Source organism: Suncus etruscus, chromosome 8 (assembly GCF_024139225.1).
Source record: "Suncus etruscus isolate mSunEtr1 chromosome 8, mSunEtr1.pri.cur, whole genome shotgun sequence".
NCBI lineage: Eukaryota > Metazoa > Chordata > Mammalia > Eulipotyphla > Soricidae > Suncus > Suncus etruscus.
This window is the reverse complement of record NC_064855.1, coordinates 24,151,359-24,168,708: the sequence shown is the minus strand read 5'-3', so window position 1 is coordinate 24,168,708 and position 17,350 is coordinate 24,151,359. Positions and strand designations below refer to the sequence as shown.

Genomic DNA, 17,350 nt, shown 5'->3' with positions numbered 1-17,350 from the left:
ACCTGACTGCACTGCTCAGCAGCACAGACAGCAGAACTGCTAGGCTTGTGTCCATACGTGGGACATCAGGGATGTGGGCTCATGATCAGACCCTTGCAGGTAGGTGTAGTTCCTATTGGTCCTAAACAAAACTTCCCCCGAATTTGTTTTATTTGGGGGCTATATCGGTGGTGTTCAGGGCTTACTCCTGGCATTGTGCTCAGGGATCACTCTTGGCACTATTCAGGGATCTAGATGGGGTGCTGGGGTGCGAACCTGGCTTGGCTCTGTATAAGGCAGGCATCTAACCCACTGTACTGTCTGTGACACCCCTAATATTTCTCTCAGCTATGTTATGCTACAGTTTCTTGATGACATTTCAGCCAGATTCCACAGCTCTGGCCCTGATGCCTACAAACCCTGTGGCTTATCAAAGCAAGTCTCCTGACATGTCAAACCTTGGTTCTGCTTCTGCACGATGGAACACTGTGGGAAGTGTTGCTTCATAGGTTGGTTTGGGAAGACGTCTTTGGGAGGTGCCATTGATTCTGAGACCTGGATGACCTGCCTTCTAGGAAAGAGCTTGAGGCACACTGGGGAGTGTGGCATCATTGAGAAACACCCATAAAAGGTGCTGTGGCTGACGGGAGAACTGCCAGTACTCCAAGTCCCCTGTAGCTCTGTGGTTCTTCTGGTTAATGGCCATCAGAATTGGTTTTAAAAATCACACTACTGGGAGCACGATGACTCATTGGCAGTCGGGGCACCCACACGTTCAGAGAGCTCCACCTCCTAATTTATCCAAAACTTGACAAATACACAAGCTGGGCTCTTTTGCTGAAATTACTAGAAGACCCCCTTGGACATGTTCTGTGACCCATAGGCCCAGGTACTCACTGGTGGAAAAGTTCGAGTCTTATAACAGCTGACACAGATCTGGCCAGTCTGGGATGGGCGATGCCGCTGGCCATCTTGGCTGGCCTTTGACTTGTCCTTCCACACTTGTCTTGAACTTGAGTCATTGTGAGGAAGGTGTAGCAAGAAGAGATTCTGTTCTTGCAGCAGGAACTCTGTTGGCTTTTTAAAAATGTGGCACAAGCAGTCGGGCATTTGCCTTGCATACACTGACCTAGGATGGACCACAGTTCGATCCCCCAGTGTCTCAGATGGTCCCCCAAGCCAGGAGCGATTTCTGAGTGCATTGCCAGGAGTAACCCCTGAGCATCACTGGGTGTGGCCCAAAAATCAAAAAGAAGAAAAATGTATTTGCGGCCTTCTGGGATATGGCAAGTGGGGGAGGTGGTTCACAGGCTGGGGACTCCTGGCTGCAGCACCTGTTTTGTGCACCCTGTACTGGATGATGAGCTCAAGTGCTAAGGTGTGGCTCCAAAGCTAGACTACACTCCAGTGCTGTTCCTGTGTGATAGGGTATGTTGTGTTCCAGATGTAATATAGGGATTTCTGGATATTCTTAGGGCAAATACAGGAGAAAATTTGTTGTCCAAGAAAAGGTCATTTGAAATAAATTAATTGGGGACAGAGCTGTAGTATGGCAAGTAAGGTGCTTGCCTTCCATGCATCTGACCCAGGTTAGATCCCTGGCATCCCATGTGGCCCCCTGTGGACTCCTTCTAGGAGTAATTACTAAGCTCGGAGCCAGGAAGAAGGCCTGAGCACAGCTGGGTGCAACCCAAAGCCCAAATAAATTAAAAAAATTAATTTTATAATATTTTTGTTTACTTTATGTGCACACTTAATTCTATTTTATAAAATATACCAGATTTTTTATTTATTTATTTTTGAACCCGATTTTTTATTTGCTCACAATCTGTTGTTTTGTGAGGTCACACCCATTGGTGCTCAGGGCTTATTGCTGGGTCTGTGTACCACTCAATATGAGGTGCTGCATATTGAACCCAGGCCTGCTGCTTGAAAATGTGCTTTTTAATTTCGGTGAGACATGTGCAGTCTGCTTATCATCAGAGGTACACTTCAAGACCCTCTGCACAGGCTTGAAAACAAAGTACAATTTCTCGAAAAACTTATTTCCTGTAAATATGTATATTTCTAGTACAATACAATTTACATGCTTAATAGACATGGTGACTGATTATATTGAATGCTATCTTTTGGTTGGCACACCACCTGGTGACGCTAAGGAGTTATTCTTGGTCATACACTCTGAAATCGCTCCAGGGGCCAGAGAGACAGCATGGAGATAAGGTGTTTGCCTTGCAATCAGAAGGTCCGTGGTTCGAATTCCGGCATCTTATATGGTCCCCTGAGCCTGCCAGGAGCAATTTCTGAGCATAGAAATCGCTCCTGACTTAGGCACCATATGGGTCTGTCCTGGGCAGCCATGTGCAAGGCAAACGCCCTACCTCTGTGCTATCGCTCCGGCCCCATGAATGCCATCTTTTTAAATAAAGCTTCCCCCGTTGAGATTGTGTTGACGGCTCTCAGGCTTTGGCTGTGGTGCCCGCACATTTGGTGTGCTTGTGGGGTTGCATGTAGGTGGCAATCTGATGCTCTGTAGTGCTCCCTGGGGCTTGCATTCCAGTGGTGGTGCACTCCTGGCTGGCTCTAGAATAGGTACATTTTTGACAGTTTTTTTTTTTTTCATTTTTGTTTAAGTCAGTTGTTTGTTTGTTTGCTGTTTTTTGTTGTTGTTATCTTTGGGCCAAACACCTGACAGTGCTTAGGGCTTACTCCTGTCTCTGTACTCAGGGCTTACTTCTAGTGGGACTCAGGGATATGCTGTGCTGGGGATTCAGCTAGGGTTGACGGTGTTCAAGTTCCAATACCTTACCCCATGCACCACTCTCTGACTCTTTATAAGAGCTGCCCCAGCAGTGCCTGAGCCCAGTGCCATCACTGTAATACTCTGCTACACTCCAATATCCTGCTCCATTACTCTATGCTTAGAGGCTACCAAGACTGAGTCTAGTGATGCTTGGAGAGCCCTGCCATGCGGGGCAAGGAACCAGGCCCTGTATATGCTTCTCTACTATTTAAGCTACTTCCCAGCCCTAGTAAATAAGTTTTTATCTTATTTAAAACAGAGGAAGGGGGCCGGAGCGAATGCACAACAGTCGGGCATTTGCCTTGTATGCAGCCAACCCCAGATGGACTCTGGTTCGATTCCTGGCATTCCATATGATCCCTAAGTCTGCCAGGAATGACTTCTGAGTGCAGAGCCAGGAGTAACCCCTGAGCACCACCAGGCGACCACCCCCATCCCCCCCTGCAATAAATAAAACAGGAAGGGAGAGAGAATATAGGATAATTGGAAGAAATGCCAAGGCTAAAACAGGAACATTTGCTTTTATCAGGCAGTGCATTCAAAACTGAACTCTCATTGCTAAACCATCCAGCTCCCAAGCTTCCCTTTCCAGGCATTTCTTCTGTGGTCAGTGACAGTCATTCTTTGGGTCAGAAATCTCAGCACTGTTTGTTCTATTACCCAGCAGGCATGATAAATGTGTTTAGATACTCCCTGCCCAGCCCTCAGAGGAAAAAGAGGGGAAAAAACGTGTTATTTGATAGTTTGTTTTTTTTGTTTTTTTTCATTTTTTCCTTTCTTGCCACTCCCAGGATGCTCAGACCATTCCTGGAGCTGTGCTTGATAGCCTCTCCCCACCATGTCAGGACTGTACGATGCCACTTCGCTTATGATGGTAAATACTAATGCTGGGAGGAACAGTACAGCTATGAGAAACTTCTCGGCATCCTCAGTTCCTTTCGGCCTTCTATCTCTCACAAGATCCTGTCATCGTTGGTCTAGAACGCAGTAGTAGTTCTCCTTGTTAATGGTATCCTAAGAACAACTGACAGTGTTTGTTAGCCACTGTTGGGAACATTTTGCGATTCTCTTTTTTTTTATTTTTAATTTTTTTTTGTTTTTTTGGGCCACACCCAGTGGTGCTCAGGGGTTACTCCTGGCTGTCTGCTCAGAAATAGCTCCTGGCAGGCCCGGGGGACCATATGGGACACTGGGATTCGAACCAACCACCTTTGGTCCTGGATCGGCTGCTTGCAAGGCAAATGCCTCTGTGCTATCTCTCTGGGCCACATTTTGCGATTCTCATTATGCTGGTAACAATTCTGTCAGGAAGCTAGTTTGTCAGACCTCTTACAAAGATGAAACTGAAGCCTGGTGAGTTTAAGTAATTTATCAAGGTCACAGGATTGCCAAGTAGCCATGGCATAATCCTCTTCTCTCAGTTGTCTTCAACGTGGGGACGTAGTTCACAGCCGATTGCTTGCCTGGCTTGTGAGGCTCACAGAACATCAGTAGGGAAAATAAAAGTCATCTTTGTGAGCATCTCACCTCTATTCCTTTGTGCAAGGTCTCTCACTTACTGCTCCTAGGGACAGTTGCAGCGGTTTCTCCAGAGCTACAACCCTCAGGAATTTGTAGCTGGTCTTGTTGGAATAACATATTGTCATATGATTTGGTGGTCATGTACTTGCCTATCCTATCGTGTATGAGGCAGAGTTTGGTACCCACAACCACCGAGTACACTCACCAGCTCTGTCATTGTGATCTGTGACATGTGACCCCTGCACACCACAGTCAGGTTCATAATTACTGCCACAGGTGTGCCGGCCCTGGGCACTACCAGCAAGAGGGAAAAGATACACCTGTATACATATAGTCTAATCATGTCATTGGTCAGTACCCCTTCGTTCAAAGAATTACTTTTTCTTTGGGGGAGGGAGGTGATGCTCAGGGGTTACCCTGGCAGGCTCGAGAGACCATATAAAGTGCCAGAGATTGAACCCAGTTTGGCTCTGTGCAAGGTAAGTGCCTTCCCTTCTGTACTATCACTCCAGCCCTGAATTATTTAACTTAATCTAATAAATGTATTGGACTAGGAAGTTAATGCAGTGGACGAGAGTGTATGCTTTTTATGCTAGAGCTGTGGGTTGGATCCCCAGTTCCACATGGTTCCTTTCGCACCACCAAGAGTCACCCGAAGACTGATTGAGTAGCCCCCCCCCCCAAACACATCTGGGCATAATCCTAAAACAAAAACTGTTGATTTATTTAGGAGGGCTGTTCCCCCGTGGTGCTCAGGGTGCCATTCCTAGTAATACTTGAACAACTGAACCAGCAGTTCATCCAAGGAAGGATTCGGTGCTGTTCGGTCTTGCAATGTTCAGAATCCCCAGGGCCACCCTGCAAATCTCTGGATGCAGGGTTGGGAGGAGGTGAAACCCAATTCAGCTGTGTGTGGGGCATGGGCCTAACTATTGGACCATATGCCCCCAATTGAAAAAAAAAAAAAACAAACCACCATACAGATTTGACTATTAAATACTTGTAACACTAAAAACTCAAGATTGAAACGAACGATTTAGAAAGTAAACTTTAGGGCCAAGGATGTAATTCACTAGTGGAGCATTTTCTTGCACGTGTGAGGTCCTGGGTTCAATCCCTGACATATTATGTGTAGTGTATTTGTGTAAATGTATCACGAATATGCCACAAATGATCAGTCTTACTACTGATGAATATTTAGGCTGTTTCTAGTTCTAGTTAGGGGAAGGGGTTGAGCCATACCTGGCAGTGCTCAGAGACTATTCCTGTCTCTGTGATCCAGGGTTCACACCAGGTCTCCTGCATGGAAAGCCTGTCTGTGCTCAGTCAGCCCTTTGAGCTATCTCTCTGACCTTCTTATTAGGGGGTCATAAAATCCTGTACTTTTTTTTGTGGTGTTGAGATAAAGCTAGGTCTCAGTCATGCCATGCAATGCTCTTTACCACAGAGCCCACGCTGGCTTGGATGCTGTACTGTCTTACATATATGTGTGACTTTGAGTAGGTAGAAGCGTATTTTCCCTCACATGGGTCTGTTGGTTGTGTAGCCTGGTTAGCTTTCATAATTACTGGTAAATCATTTCCTAAGCTTATTTTTATCCATTTATACTCAACCAACATGAGTATTGGATTTCTCTAAGTTCTTCAAACACTTGGCCTTTGTCATTCTTTTCTTTCTTTTTTTTTTCTTTTGGTATTTGGGTCACACCCGGCAGCGCTCAGGGGTTCCTCCTGGCTCTATGCTCAGAAATCGCTCCTGGCAGGCTCGGGGGACCATATGGGATGCCGGGATTAGAACCACCGTCCTTCTGCATCAAAGGCAATCGCCTTACCTCCAATCTATCTCTCCGGCCCCCTTTGTCATTCTTTTCTACTGGTATTGTATGACTTTTCATTGTGCTTTATTACTTTTTGAGTTTTTTGTGGTTTTTTTTTTTGGGGGGGGGAGGGGTCCTACTCTATAATGCTCAGTGCTTAGTTATTCTTGGTTCTCAGAGTAATTCTGAGTAAGAGCTAGGTGTAACTCCTGAGCATGGCCAGGGAATTTGCTCAGGAATCATCCTGGCAGTTTTTTGGTGAATGCTGGGGGTTGAACCTGAGTCAGCTTCATGCAAGGCAAGTGCCCTACCCACTGTACTTAATCTCTTCAGCACCCTGCTGAGTAGTTTTTTGTTTGGAAGTTACAGAGTGTGAATTTGAGGCTTGTGTGTGGGTTCTTTCAAGTTTTCTTGAGGTGTTCCTGCATTTGGTTGTGGTATTTAAGTCACCTCCTGTGACGGCTGTGTGTATGCTGCCTAGAATGTAAGCAGCAATCAGTGCCCTGCTTGGCCTCCCTGCATATGGCAGATCTTTCTGAGGATTCTACCTGGCCATTCCTTACTCACCTCTCACAGGGTTGGTTTTTTCACTCACCTGTGGCATTGAGAGGCTTGAGAACCCTCCACACATCTCCAGAACCTCCCCTGCTGCAGCTTTCTGCTTCCCCCTCCTCCTGAAATCTCTGCCTCCTTGTCTTTGGTCTCCCCCAACTCTGAGTACCTGTTTTGTGAATTCGATTGAAACTGCCAGACTTTGGGGTTGTACTGAAACCTGGACCTGTCTCTAAGTAGCACGTGTAGGGTTCCACCCAGTTGTTTCCTCTTGCAGGAACCACTGACCTATGCTGCACTTAGTTGGGGAAGGGTCTTGTTCCTGGTCTTGAGTCCTAGTTAGAAGCACAGGTCAGTCTGTCTGTCTTGTCACCCATCTTCACTGGGAGTGTGAGAGAAAAAGGGAGTCTTTGTCATCACTCCTTCTAAAGCACTTGGCCCCCGTTCTCTTTCCTTCCACTTGTGAACATCACAGCCTTCATAAATCCATCTCTATTTTTTAGTGTCAGCACCCATGCAGCTGAATATTGCAGAAAAAAGGGACATATTCATGGTATTTTTTGCCTTAAATTCTGACTGTGGAGTATAAGTGAGCCAGTCACTCTGCCTCCATTGTGAGTAATTTTTGCTCTCATTGTATTGTCTATTGTCACAGGTGCCACCAGGGCTCCCCTGGTTGTGCTCAGGGCTCGTTGGTGCTGGGGACCAAACTCGGCTTCCCATACAAGGCTCATGCTGCCCGCTCCAGCCACATCCTTGGCTCTGTGGTTTATTCCTCTCTCCACCAAGTCTCTTCACACCTAGCTGTTGGGATTCCAGACTGACTTCTACTTTCTTTTGGTGGGGGGTACACCCAGTTATGCTCAGGACTTATTCCTGGTTTTGTACTTAGGTATCATTCCTGGCAGTGTTCGGGGGACCATATGTGATGCCAGGAAAAGAACCCAGGTCTGCCATGTGCAAGGCAGATTTCCTGCTAGCTGTCCTATAACTCCAGACACACCTTGTCTTTTTTATTGTTTCTATTTATTAATTTTTTGGAGGAGCATACTTGGTGATGCTCAGGACTTACTCCTGACTTTGTACTTAGGGATCACTTCTGATGGTCCTTGGGGGACCATATGGGTGCCAGAAACCAACTCCAGTTCAGCCGTGTGCAAGGCAGCGCCCTGCATGCTGCACTATCTCTCTGGCCTTTCATTGATTTTCTTCTGTTTGTTTGCCTCCCTTAGAGACATGGAGGCAATTTCTCCCCAAGTGTATCTCCAAGGCCAGTTCTCCATTGGCTTCCCTGTGGCTTGCTGGCCTGCTTGGGTAAAGTCCCTGCTAGGGACTTAGGGGTGGTAGGTTTGGGCTGTGATAGTTGTTAATTCTCTTGTGAAAAAGAGCAAGTGAGGGGCCGGAGCAGTGGTATGGAGTGGTAAGGCGACTGCCTTGCCAGTGCTAGCCCAGGACTGACCACAGTTTGATCCCCTGGTGTCCCATATGGTCCCCCAAGCCAGGAGCGATTTCTAAGCCTATAGCCAGGAGTAACCCCTGAGTGTCACTGGGTGTGGCCCAAAAAAACAATAACAACAAAAAGAGCAAGTGGATGAGGTAATCCAAGATTACTCGCAATTATTGGATTTGGTTTCTTGCTTTTATGAGTAATAATTTAAAAATTAGAGAGGAGACCTTGCAGCAAGCAATAGAGTTGAATTAGCCTTCATTTAGTCAAAAGATTTATTCTTAAATCAAGGTTCATGATTGGATGGTGCCTCCATTTATTAATAATTATGATAAAATTATTAATAAGGCATTCTTTATGGTAGATAGCAAGTTTGGAACCCTGCTGCTGTTATGATTTAATGATTCTCACTCCAGGTTACAGAGAGTAGGTCACTTAACTGTTTGAACATCACTTTTGAATCAATCATATAAGTTTAATGGAAAGTGGTCAATTATTAAATTCCTCCTTTAATTGAGTTTTGGGGGCAGTACTTCTGTAGTTAACCTTGAATATTTCATCACACAGAAAAACCAAAAAATATATCCTGTTATTTGGTCATAAATTTCAGAGCCTAACGAGTATTTAAGTTACTTTTAAAAACCTGTTTAATTTGCTTTCTTTTGATATTTTTAACTGCAGGATTTATATGTTTAATTCTATAAGTGGTCAAAATCTTAGAGGAGGCCGGAGATATAGCATGAAGGTAAGGCATTTGCCTTGCGTGCAGAAGGTCGGTGGTTCGAATCCTGGCAGCCCATATGGTCCCCCGGGCCTGCTAGGAGCGATTTCTGAGCATAGAGCCAGGAGGAACCTCTGAGCGCTGCCGGGTGTGACCCAAAAACAAAACAAACAAACAAAAAAATCTTTTATAGAAATTAATTGTATTGGGAGGTTAGGTAGTTTTGAAAATCTGTATGTATGTATGTATATATATATATTTTTGTTTGTTTGTTTTTTGGCCACACCCAGCGGTGCTCAGGGGTTACTCCTGGCTGTCTGCTCAGAAATAGCTCCTGGCAGGCACGGGGGACCATATGGGACACCGGGATTCGACCAACCACCTTAGGTCCTGTATTGGCTGATTGCAAGGCAAACACCGCTGTGCTATCTCTCTGGGCCTTTATGTATATATTTTAAAAATCTACCACACTTGGTGACTAGATGCAGGTCTCATTGGACTGTTTAGAAACTGCTTCTACTGGTTTCTAACTTATAGGGACCTTACTTTATACAAGCAAGCATCATTCTCCATAATGGGCATTAGTGAAGACATAATTATGAGTTTTATGGGGGTTGATATTTAGAAGATTAGCTTTTGCTGAATATGCTCATCTGAATTAATGTGAAATTACTAATCTTGAAAAGTATTAGTACTGGGCTAGAGTGATAGAATAACAGGTGGGGTTTTGCCTTGCATACAGCCGACCAGGTTCATTTCATTTGGTCCCCTGCAGCAGCCAGGAGTGATTTCTGAGCCTCAGAGCTAGGCGTAACCTTTGAGTGCTGCCAGGTGTGGCCAAATAACAAACAACAAAATAACAGAAAAAAAGTAATAGTACTAATGACAACACATTATGAAGTTTCTTCTTTCTCTCTTTCACATTGTAATAAGTTGGTGATAAGTTGTTGCTCTCTCCCATATTAAAGCACCTTTGCTTTTCTGATATATAAACCATGCATACATGGTATCATTCTTCTGAAATGTTATTTCTTTAATGGGCTGATACTGGATGATTTTTGAGGGCCAGAGCGATAGCATAGTGGTAGGACATTTGCCTTGCACATAAATTGCCAGCCGACCCTGGATAGACCTGGGTTTGATCCTTGGCATCCCATATGGTCCCCCGAGCCTGCCAAGAGCGATTTCTGAGTTCAGCGCCAGGAGTAACCCATGAGCAATACCAGGTATGGCCCATAAAAGCCATATATATATATATGTATATATACATATACATATATATATGTATATATACATATACATATATATATGTATATATACATATATATATATATATATGATATTTTGCATCTACGTTCTGTTGTTAGAGTGCCTAGATAGTCTATGTATCCTGGGATTCCTAGGCAAACCAGACTTCTGTCAGCAGACATGCCACAGATCTGGCAGAGACCAGAGCCAAGGCCACACCTTACCTTTAGGTAAGACCAGTCTTCATGAGGCATTTTGTACAGTTAACTTTCTCTTCTATGTTTTTCACCCTATAATTTCTCTATAGCTGATTAACTTGTAGCTTTATGGAAAATGAATCTTTTAAATTTCACCATGTATTTCTCTATCTCTTAAAATAAGAAAATAATGATGGATGCTTTTAATTTAACTTCAGTAAAGTTTAAACTATTTTTTTTTTTTTTTAGAATAAAGGTTCCCTTCAATTTGAAGACAAATGGGATTTCATGCGTCCAATTGTTTTGAAGCTTTTACGCCAGGAATCTGTTACTAAACAGCAGTGGTTTGATCTGTTTTCGTAAGTAATCCATTAACTTTGACTTCGCTAACACAAAGAAAAGTTTATTGGTGCATGCCTTTCTCTGTTATAAATTTTCTTGGTTCAACATTACTTGTAATGCTATAGTTTTCAGGAACATGGTTTTATACCTTTATATTGCAATATGCCCCACTGTGCCCACCCAAAAAGTCTTTGGAGCATGACTCTGCAGAGGATGCAGATGTAAGCCTCCACAGTCTTGGGCCTGAGTCCTACACATTAGACATTTGCAGGCTTGTGCTGAGAGTGAAACAGCTCAACAGCAATGTCAGGTGTTAGCTTTGAGTTTATCCAGGCAGTTGAGTTTTGTGAATTGGGATTCCTAACAGCCAGCAACCAACCTTTCTTCAGCAGCAGCAAAACCAAGACCAGTCTTGTTCCAAGCAGAAACAAGAATTTTTCTATCATTCCCTCACTCCTCCACTCCCACCCCCCATTCGAAAAAAGACTTACTTATTTCTAAGGTGGGACTGAAAAGAGTAGAATTAGGGACTGGAGAGATAGCATGGAGGTAAGGCATTTGCCTTTCATGCAGAAGGTCGATGGTTCGAATCTAGGCATCCCATATGGTCCCCTGAGCATTTCTGAGCGATTTCTGAGCATAGAGCCAGGAGTAACCCCTGAGCGCTGCCAGGTGTGACCCAAAAACAAACAAAAAAGAAAAGAGTAGAATTAGGGAGGTATACATAGAGGCTTTTTAAGAGCAGTGTCAAAATACTGAAATTAACAATTCTTAGGTATGTTAGATAGAATATGTTCTTCAAAATGCCTGTAAAAATTGCCCAGGACTCATGCATATTGTTATATGGTGGTGAGCAGCAGTGTTTTGAATAAGAAATAGGGATATTTTTCTCTAATGCAAAACATCACAGTTACCTGGAGTTTGAGAAAAGGGAACTGAGATTTAGATCAGGTGTCATAACAGATCCAGCTATGTTAAGCACAAGTTAAGTTTGATTTTTGGAGATTCTAGAGAAGGACTTAACCCCCTTACTCTTTGCCACACTGTCTCCCATGTTGGCATGTCCCCTTATTGGCATAGGCTCTTAATATTAATTTATGGACATTTTTTCTAGTTGTGATTTGAGGATGGGTGGTAGGGATACTAAAGGTGGTCATTGTTGACTTTTATAATTAATTTATGAGGGGCCAGAGAGATAGCACAGTGGTAGGGTGTTTTTGCTTTGCATGTGCCCGACCCAGGAGGGACCTGATTTGATTCTAGGCTTCCCATATGGTCCCCCAGTCTGCCAGGGGTGATTTCTGAGTATAGAGCCAGGAGTGACCCCTGGAGTGCCATTTAGTGTGGCCCAAAAACCAATTAATCAATAAACGCCCTACCACTGCTCTGTTGCTTCGGCCCAATTTATGAACTTTTTAAAGAAAGGAGACAATAACATTGGTAATTGAAATAGAAGTGTTGAAAATAGAAGTCATTAAGAGGATTTAAATGACTATTTCTTTTTGTGAAAGGTTTGTGAGGGTTTATACCCGGTGGTGCTCAGGTTTCTCCCAGTTGTGGTCAAACCCAGACTTGCTGCATGCAAAGCATGAGCTTAAGTGGTTTATTTATGTTCTGTTAAATAATTAAAATAATTCCCACCTGTCCTTACAGAAGATTCTAGTATAGTTAACTTTAGGGAATGGGATGCTTATATCATTTAAAACACTTTATGTAGTAATGAACAGTAATTGAAGGAGAAACAATGAAAAGAAAATTAAATTACAAACATAAATGGGTGAGGCTTCTTACAAAGAATGCTGGGTTCTTAAAATGGATTCAAACAGGTTTAGCTTAGTCTAGCATGGTTTTGGGAAGTCTCTGATACAGAACTCACGGTAGGTATGTATTTGTACATGTTTCAGTGTTAATGTGTATTGCTTCATTCTTACAGGGATGTACATGCAGTCTGTCTCTGGGATGATAAAGGCCCAGCAAAAATTCATCAAGCTTTAAAAGAAGATATTCTAGAGTTTATTAAGCAAGCACAGGCAGTAAGTACCACACTATTTTATTTTATTTTATTTTATTTTATTTTTTTGGCTTTTTGGCCCACACCCGTTACACTCAGAGGTTAATGGGACACTGGGGGATCGAACCACGTTCTGTCCTAGGTTAGTGCATGCAAAGCAAATGCCCTATCGTTTGCACCACCCCTCTGGCCCCAAGTACCTCATCTTTATACTAAGTTTAAGAATTTACTCGGGGGCCGGGCGGTGGCGCTGGAGGTAAGGTGCCTGCCTTGCCTGCGCTAGCCTAGGACGGACTGCGGTTCGATCCCCCGGTGTCCCATATGGTCCCCCAAGAAGCCAGGAGCAACTTCTGAGCGCATAGCCAGGAGTAACCCCTGAGCGGCACAGGGTGTGGCCCAAAAACCAAAAAAAAAAAAAAAAAAAAAAAGAATTTACTCGGGACCGGAGCAGGACTGTTCGATCCCCCGGCATACCATATGGTCCCCCAAGCCAGTAGCGATTTCTGAGTGCATAGCCAGGAGTAACCCCTGAGCGTCACCGGGTGTGGGCCCCCCTCCCAAAATAAGAACGTACTCAGATGGGGCCGGAGTGATAGCCCAGTAGGTAGGGTATTTGCCTTGCATACAGCCAGTTTGGGTTCAATTTCTATTCCATGTGGGCCCCTGAGCCCTGCAAGGAGAAATTACTGAGTGCAGAGTCAGGAGTAATTCCTGAGTGCCATGGGTGTAATCAAAAAACAAAAACAAGTTGGAAATGAGAATTCTAAAGTTTTTTTTTTACCTAAGTTGCCTACTTAAGTATAACTTTGTTATACTAATAACTGCTTAGCAATTAAAAAAATTGGGGGGGGGGGCCACATCCAGCAGTGCTCAGGGATTACTCCTGGCTCTGTTTAGAAATTACTCCTGGGGGCCCGGAGAGATAGCTCAGCGGCGTTTGCCTTGCAAGCAGCCGATCAAGGACCAAAGGTGGTTGGTTCAAATCCCGGTGTCCCATATGGTCCCCCGTGCCTTCCAGGAGCTATTTCTGAGCAGACAGCCAGGAGTAACCCCTGAGCACCGCCGGGTGTGACCCAAAAACCAAAAATAAATAAATAAATAAATAAATAAATAAATAAATAAATAAAATAAAATAAACTGTAAAAAAAAAAAAAAAGAAAAGAAATTACTCCTGGGGGCCAGAATGATAGCACAATGGTAGGTTGTTTGCTTTGCACGTAGCCAAGCTGGGATGGGCCTGGGTTCGATTCTTGGCATCCCATATGGTCCCCTGAGCCTGCCAGAAGTGATTCCCAGAACCAGGAGTAACCCCTGAGCACTGCTGGGTGTGGCCCAAAAACAAAAACCAAGACAAAATAAAATAAAGGAAATTACTCTTGGTAGACTTGGGGGACCATATGGGATGCTGGGGATCAAACATGAGTTTGGCTACGTGCAAGACAAATGCCCTACCCCACTGTGCTTTCACTCCAGTTCCCAAATTTAAAACTAAAAATTGCTTTTCTATGTATGAATTAAAAGAAGACATTGAACTTGATGATCTGATTGATACATATTTAATTCTGCTTGTAATCACTGCCACATGAAGTAAGAGTAGAATCATATTGCATCTTATGAAATGAAATGTTTTGTTAACATTAATTCTTCCATCATGATTAATGATTTCAAAAATTGAGCTTTACGGGAAGTTTTTTTTTGTTTTTGTTTTTGTTTTTTGTTTTTTGTTTTTGGGCCACACCCGGCGGTGCTCAGGGGTTACTCCTGGCTGTCTGCTCAGAAATAGCTCCTGGCAGGCATGGGGGACCATATGGGACACTGGGATTCGAACCAACCACCTTTGGTCTGGATCGGCTGCTTGCAAGGCAAACACCGCTGGGCTATCTCTACGGGCCCCGGAAGTTATTTTTAATGTTAATGACTCTTACTTTCAGGCAAGTTTGCCAAATCTTATTACCCCAGTAACAGTCTGTTAGGGCTCTGTAGAGACTGTATGATCCAAGAGATCTAGAACCACATACCTGGGGTTTGCTGCTCACCTTCATCTAGGTCTTCATATCTCCTATGACTGCTTCTTTTTGTTTTGTTTTGGGGCCAGACCCAGCCATGTCCAGGGATTATTCCTTGTTCTGCTTTCAGAAATTGTTCCTGATAGGCTCGGGGGACCATATGGGATGCCGGGATTTGAACTACCATCTGTCCTGGGTGGGCTGCGTGCAAGGCAAATGCCCTACCATTGTGTTCTCACTCCTGCCCCTCTATGATTGCTATTTATTTATTTATTTGTTTGTTTGTTTATTTATTTGTTTATTTATTTTGATTTTTGGGCCACATCCAGTGATGCTCAGGGATTACTCCTGGCTATGTGCTCAGAAATCACTCTTGGCTCAGGGGACCATCTGGGATGCTGGGAGATCAAACCGTGATCTGTCTTAGGTTAACACATCCTACCGCTTGTGCCACTGCTCCGGCCCTATGATTGCTTTTTTTAAGGAAACACTAGGCTTTGGTATAACAGTGGAATCTATAAACCCTCTTTTGGTCTTGACATGAAATTCCCTCAGTGCACATTTGCTGCATTCTGTTGGCCAAAGCAAGTCACAGGCCAGCCCAAATTCCAGGATGAAAAACTAGACTCCACTGTCATAAAAATATGAGGTATTTACATGTCAGAAAATTCTCTTCAAGTTGCTCAATGGCCTTTAATATTCATGAAGTTGTACAGCCATGTAGAACAACAATTCTAGAACATTTTCATTACTCAAGAAAAAAATTGTGAGGCTGGAGAGATAGCACAGCAGTAGGGCATTTGCCTTGCACGTGGCAGACCCAGGACAGACCTGTGTTTGATTCCCAGCATCCCATAAGGTCCCTTGAGTGCTGCTGGATGCAGCCCAAAAACAAAACAAAACAAAACAAAAATTGCTACCCTTATGTAGCTCTCCTAACACCATCTTCCAAACCTTGGCATTCACTAATCTGCAAGATCCTGTGAATTTGTTTATCTTAGACATTTCCTATACATGGCTATGTGGCCTTGTGTTTCTTGGAGGGTGACAGAAGGCAAACTTGGTGCTCAGGAATCATTCCTTGGAGGGGTTCAAGAGACTATACTGGGTCTTGGAGATTAAACCCAGGTTGGCTGTATGCAAGCCAAGCTCCCTTCTTACTACTGTACAATTCTCCATCTTCTTAGGACTCTTATTTAGGATATTTTTTTTTTATTATTTGGGGGGCCTGGTCACAATAGAGAGGTGCTTGCCTTTCATGCAACCAACCGAGTTCAATCCCCAGTATCTCCTATTGTCCCCTGAGCCCACCAGACATGGATCCGGAGCACTGCCTGGAATGACCTCAGCAGAGTCAGGAGTAAACCCTGAACACCAATGGGTATAGCCTCAAAATAAACAAACAAAAAGCAAAATGATGATAAATTCAAAATATAGGTATTCTTTGAAAACTACCCTAAGTAGGGTCAGGGAGATAATACAAGGGGGTAAACACTTGCCTGTGGCCAATTCTAATTCAGTCCTCAGCACCACATATAGTCCCTTGAGCATGGAGCCTGGAGTAAGCCTGACTTGCTTGCTTACTTATACACCACTGATGTGACCACCTCCCCCCCCCCCCCCCGAATAATAATAAAATCGTCCTAACTAAAAGAGTCATAAGAGGATGGAGAGGGCATACAGCAAAAAGGGTGCTTGCTTGCCTGCAGCCAACCTGAATTTAATCTCCAAGACCCAGTATAGTCCCCTGAGCCCCTCCAAGGAGTGATCCCTGAGCACCCTTTAAAAAAATGCTTTCATTTAACTTGATTGTAGTCTATTTGTATAATACGTATTTTAGATTAATGGTGCAAATATTATTTAAATCGTTATTATTTGTTAAAATATCTGGAATTTTTTTTGGGGGGGTCACACCGGCAGTGCTCTGGGGTTACTCCTGGCTCTATACCCAGAAATTGCTCCTGGCAGGCTCGGGGGGACTATATGGGATGCTGAGAGTTGAACCACAGTTCTTGTGCATGCAAGGCAAACATCCTACCTCCATGCTATCTCTTCGGCCCTACATCTGTGATTTTTAAAATGTTGTTTGATTTTTTTTTTTTCAGCGAGTACTGAGCCATCAGGATGATACAGCTTTGCTGAAAGCATATATTGTTGAGTGGCGAAAATTCTTTACACAATGTGATATTTTACCGAAGCCTTTTTGTCAACTAGAGATTACCTTAATGGGTAAACAGGGCAGCAATAAAAAATCAAATGTAGAAGACAGTATTGTTCGAAAGGTAAGTCAGTTCTTCCCTGTATATTGGACAAAAGGAGGGTTATTTGAAGACTTTATTTTTTTTATTATTTTATTTTTTTTGGTTTTTGGGTCACACCCGGCAGCACTCAGGGTTTACTCCTGGCTCTACACTCAGAAATTGCTCCTTTCAGGCACAGGGGACCATATGGGATGCCGGGATTCGAACCACTGTCCCTCTGCATGAAAGGCAAATGCCTTACCTCCATGCTGTCTCTCCGGCCCCTATTTGAAAACTTTTGCAAGTAATTTACTCTTAGTGGGCTTTTTATATTTTAAATATTTAAACACATTTTCTCCACTCGACTGAATTTTGTTTTGTTTATTTGTTTTGGCCACATCCAGCAGTGCTCAAGGCTTGATCTGCACTGAGATCACACTTGAAAGTATTTAGGGATGACAGGAGGT

General features: G+C 43.7%; 1 protein-coding gene across 1 annotated transcript in view; it reads left to right on the top strand.

The window, feature by feature from the left end:
* Positions 1-17,350, top strand: part of CUL5 (cullin 5) — a 72,514-nt gene that overhangs the window by 4,965 nt on the left and 50,199 nt on the right. The window contains 3 exon segments of the mRNA XM_049778961.1: positions 10,534-10,643; positions 12,560-12,659; positions 16,749-16,925. Of these exon segments, the coding sequence (XP_049634918.1) occupies positions 10,534-10,643; positions 12,560-12,659; positions 16,749-16,925 (387 nt within the window).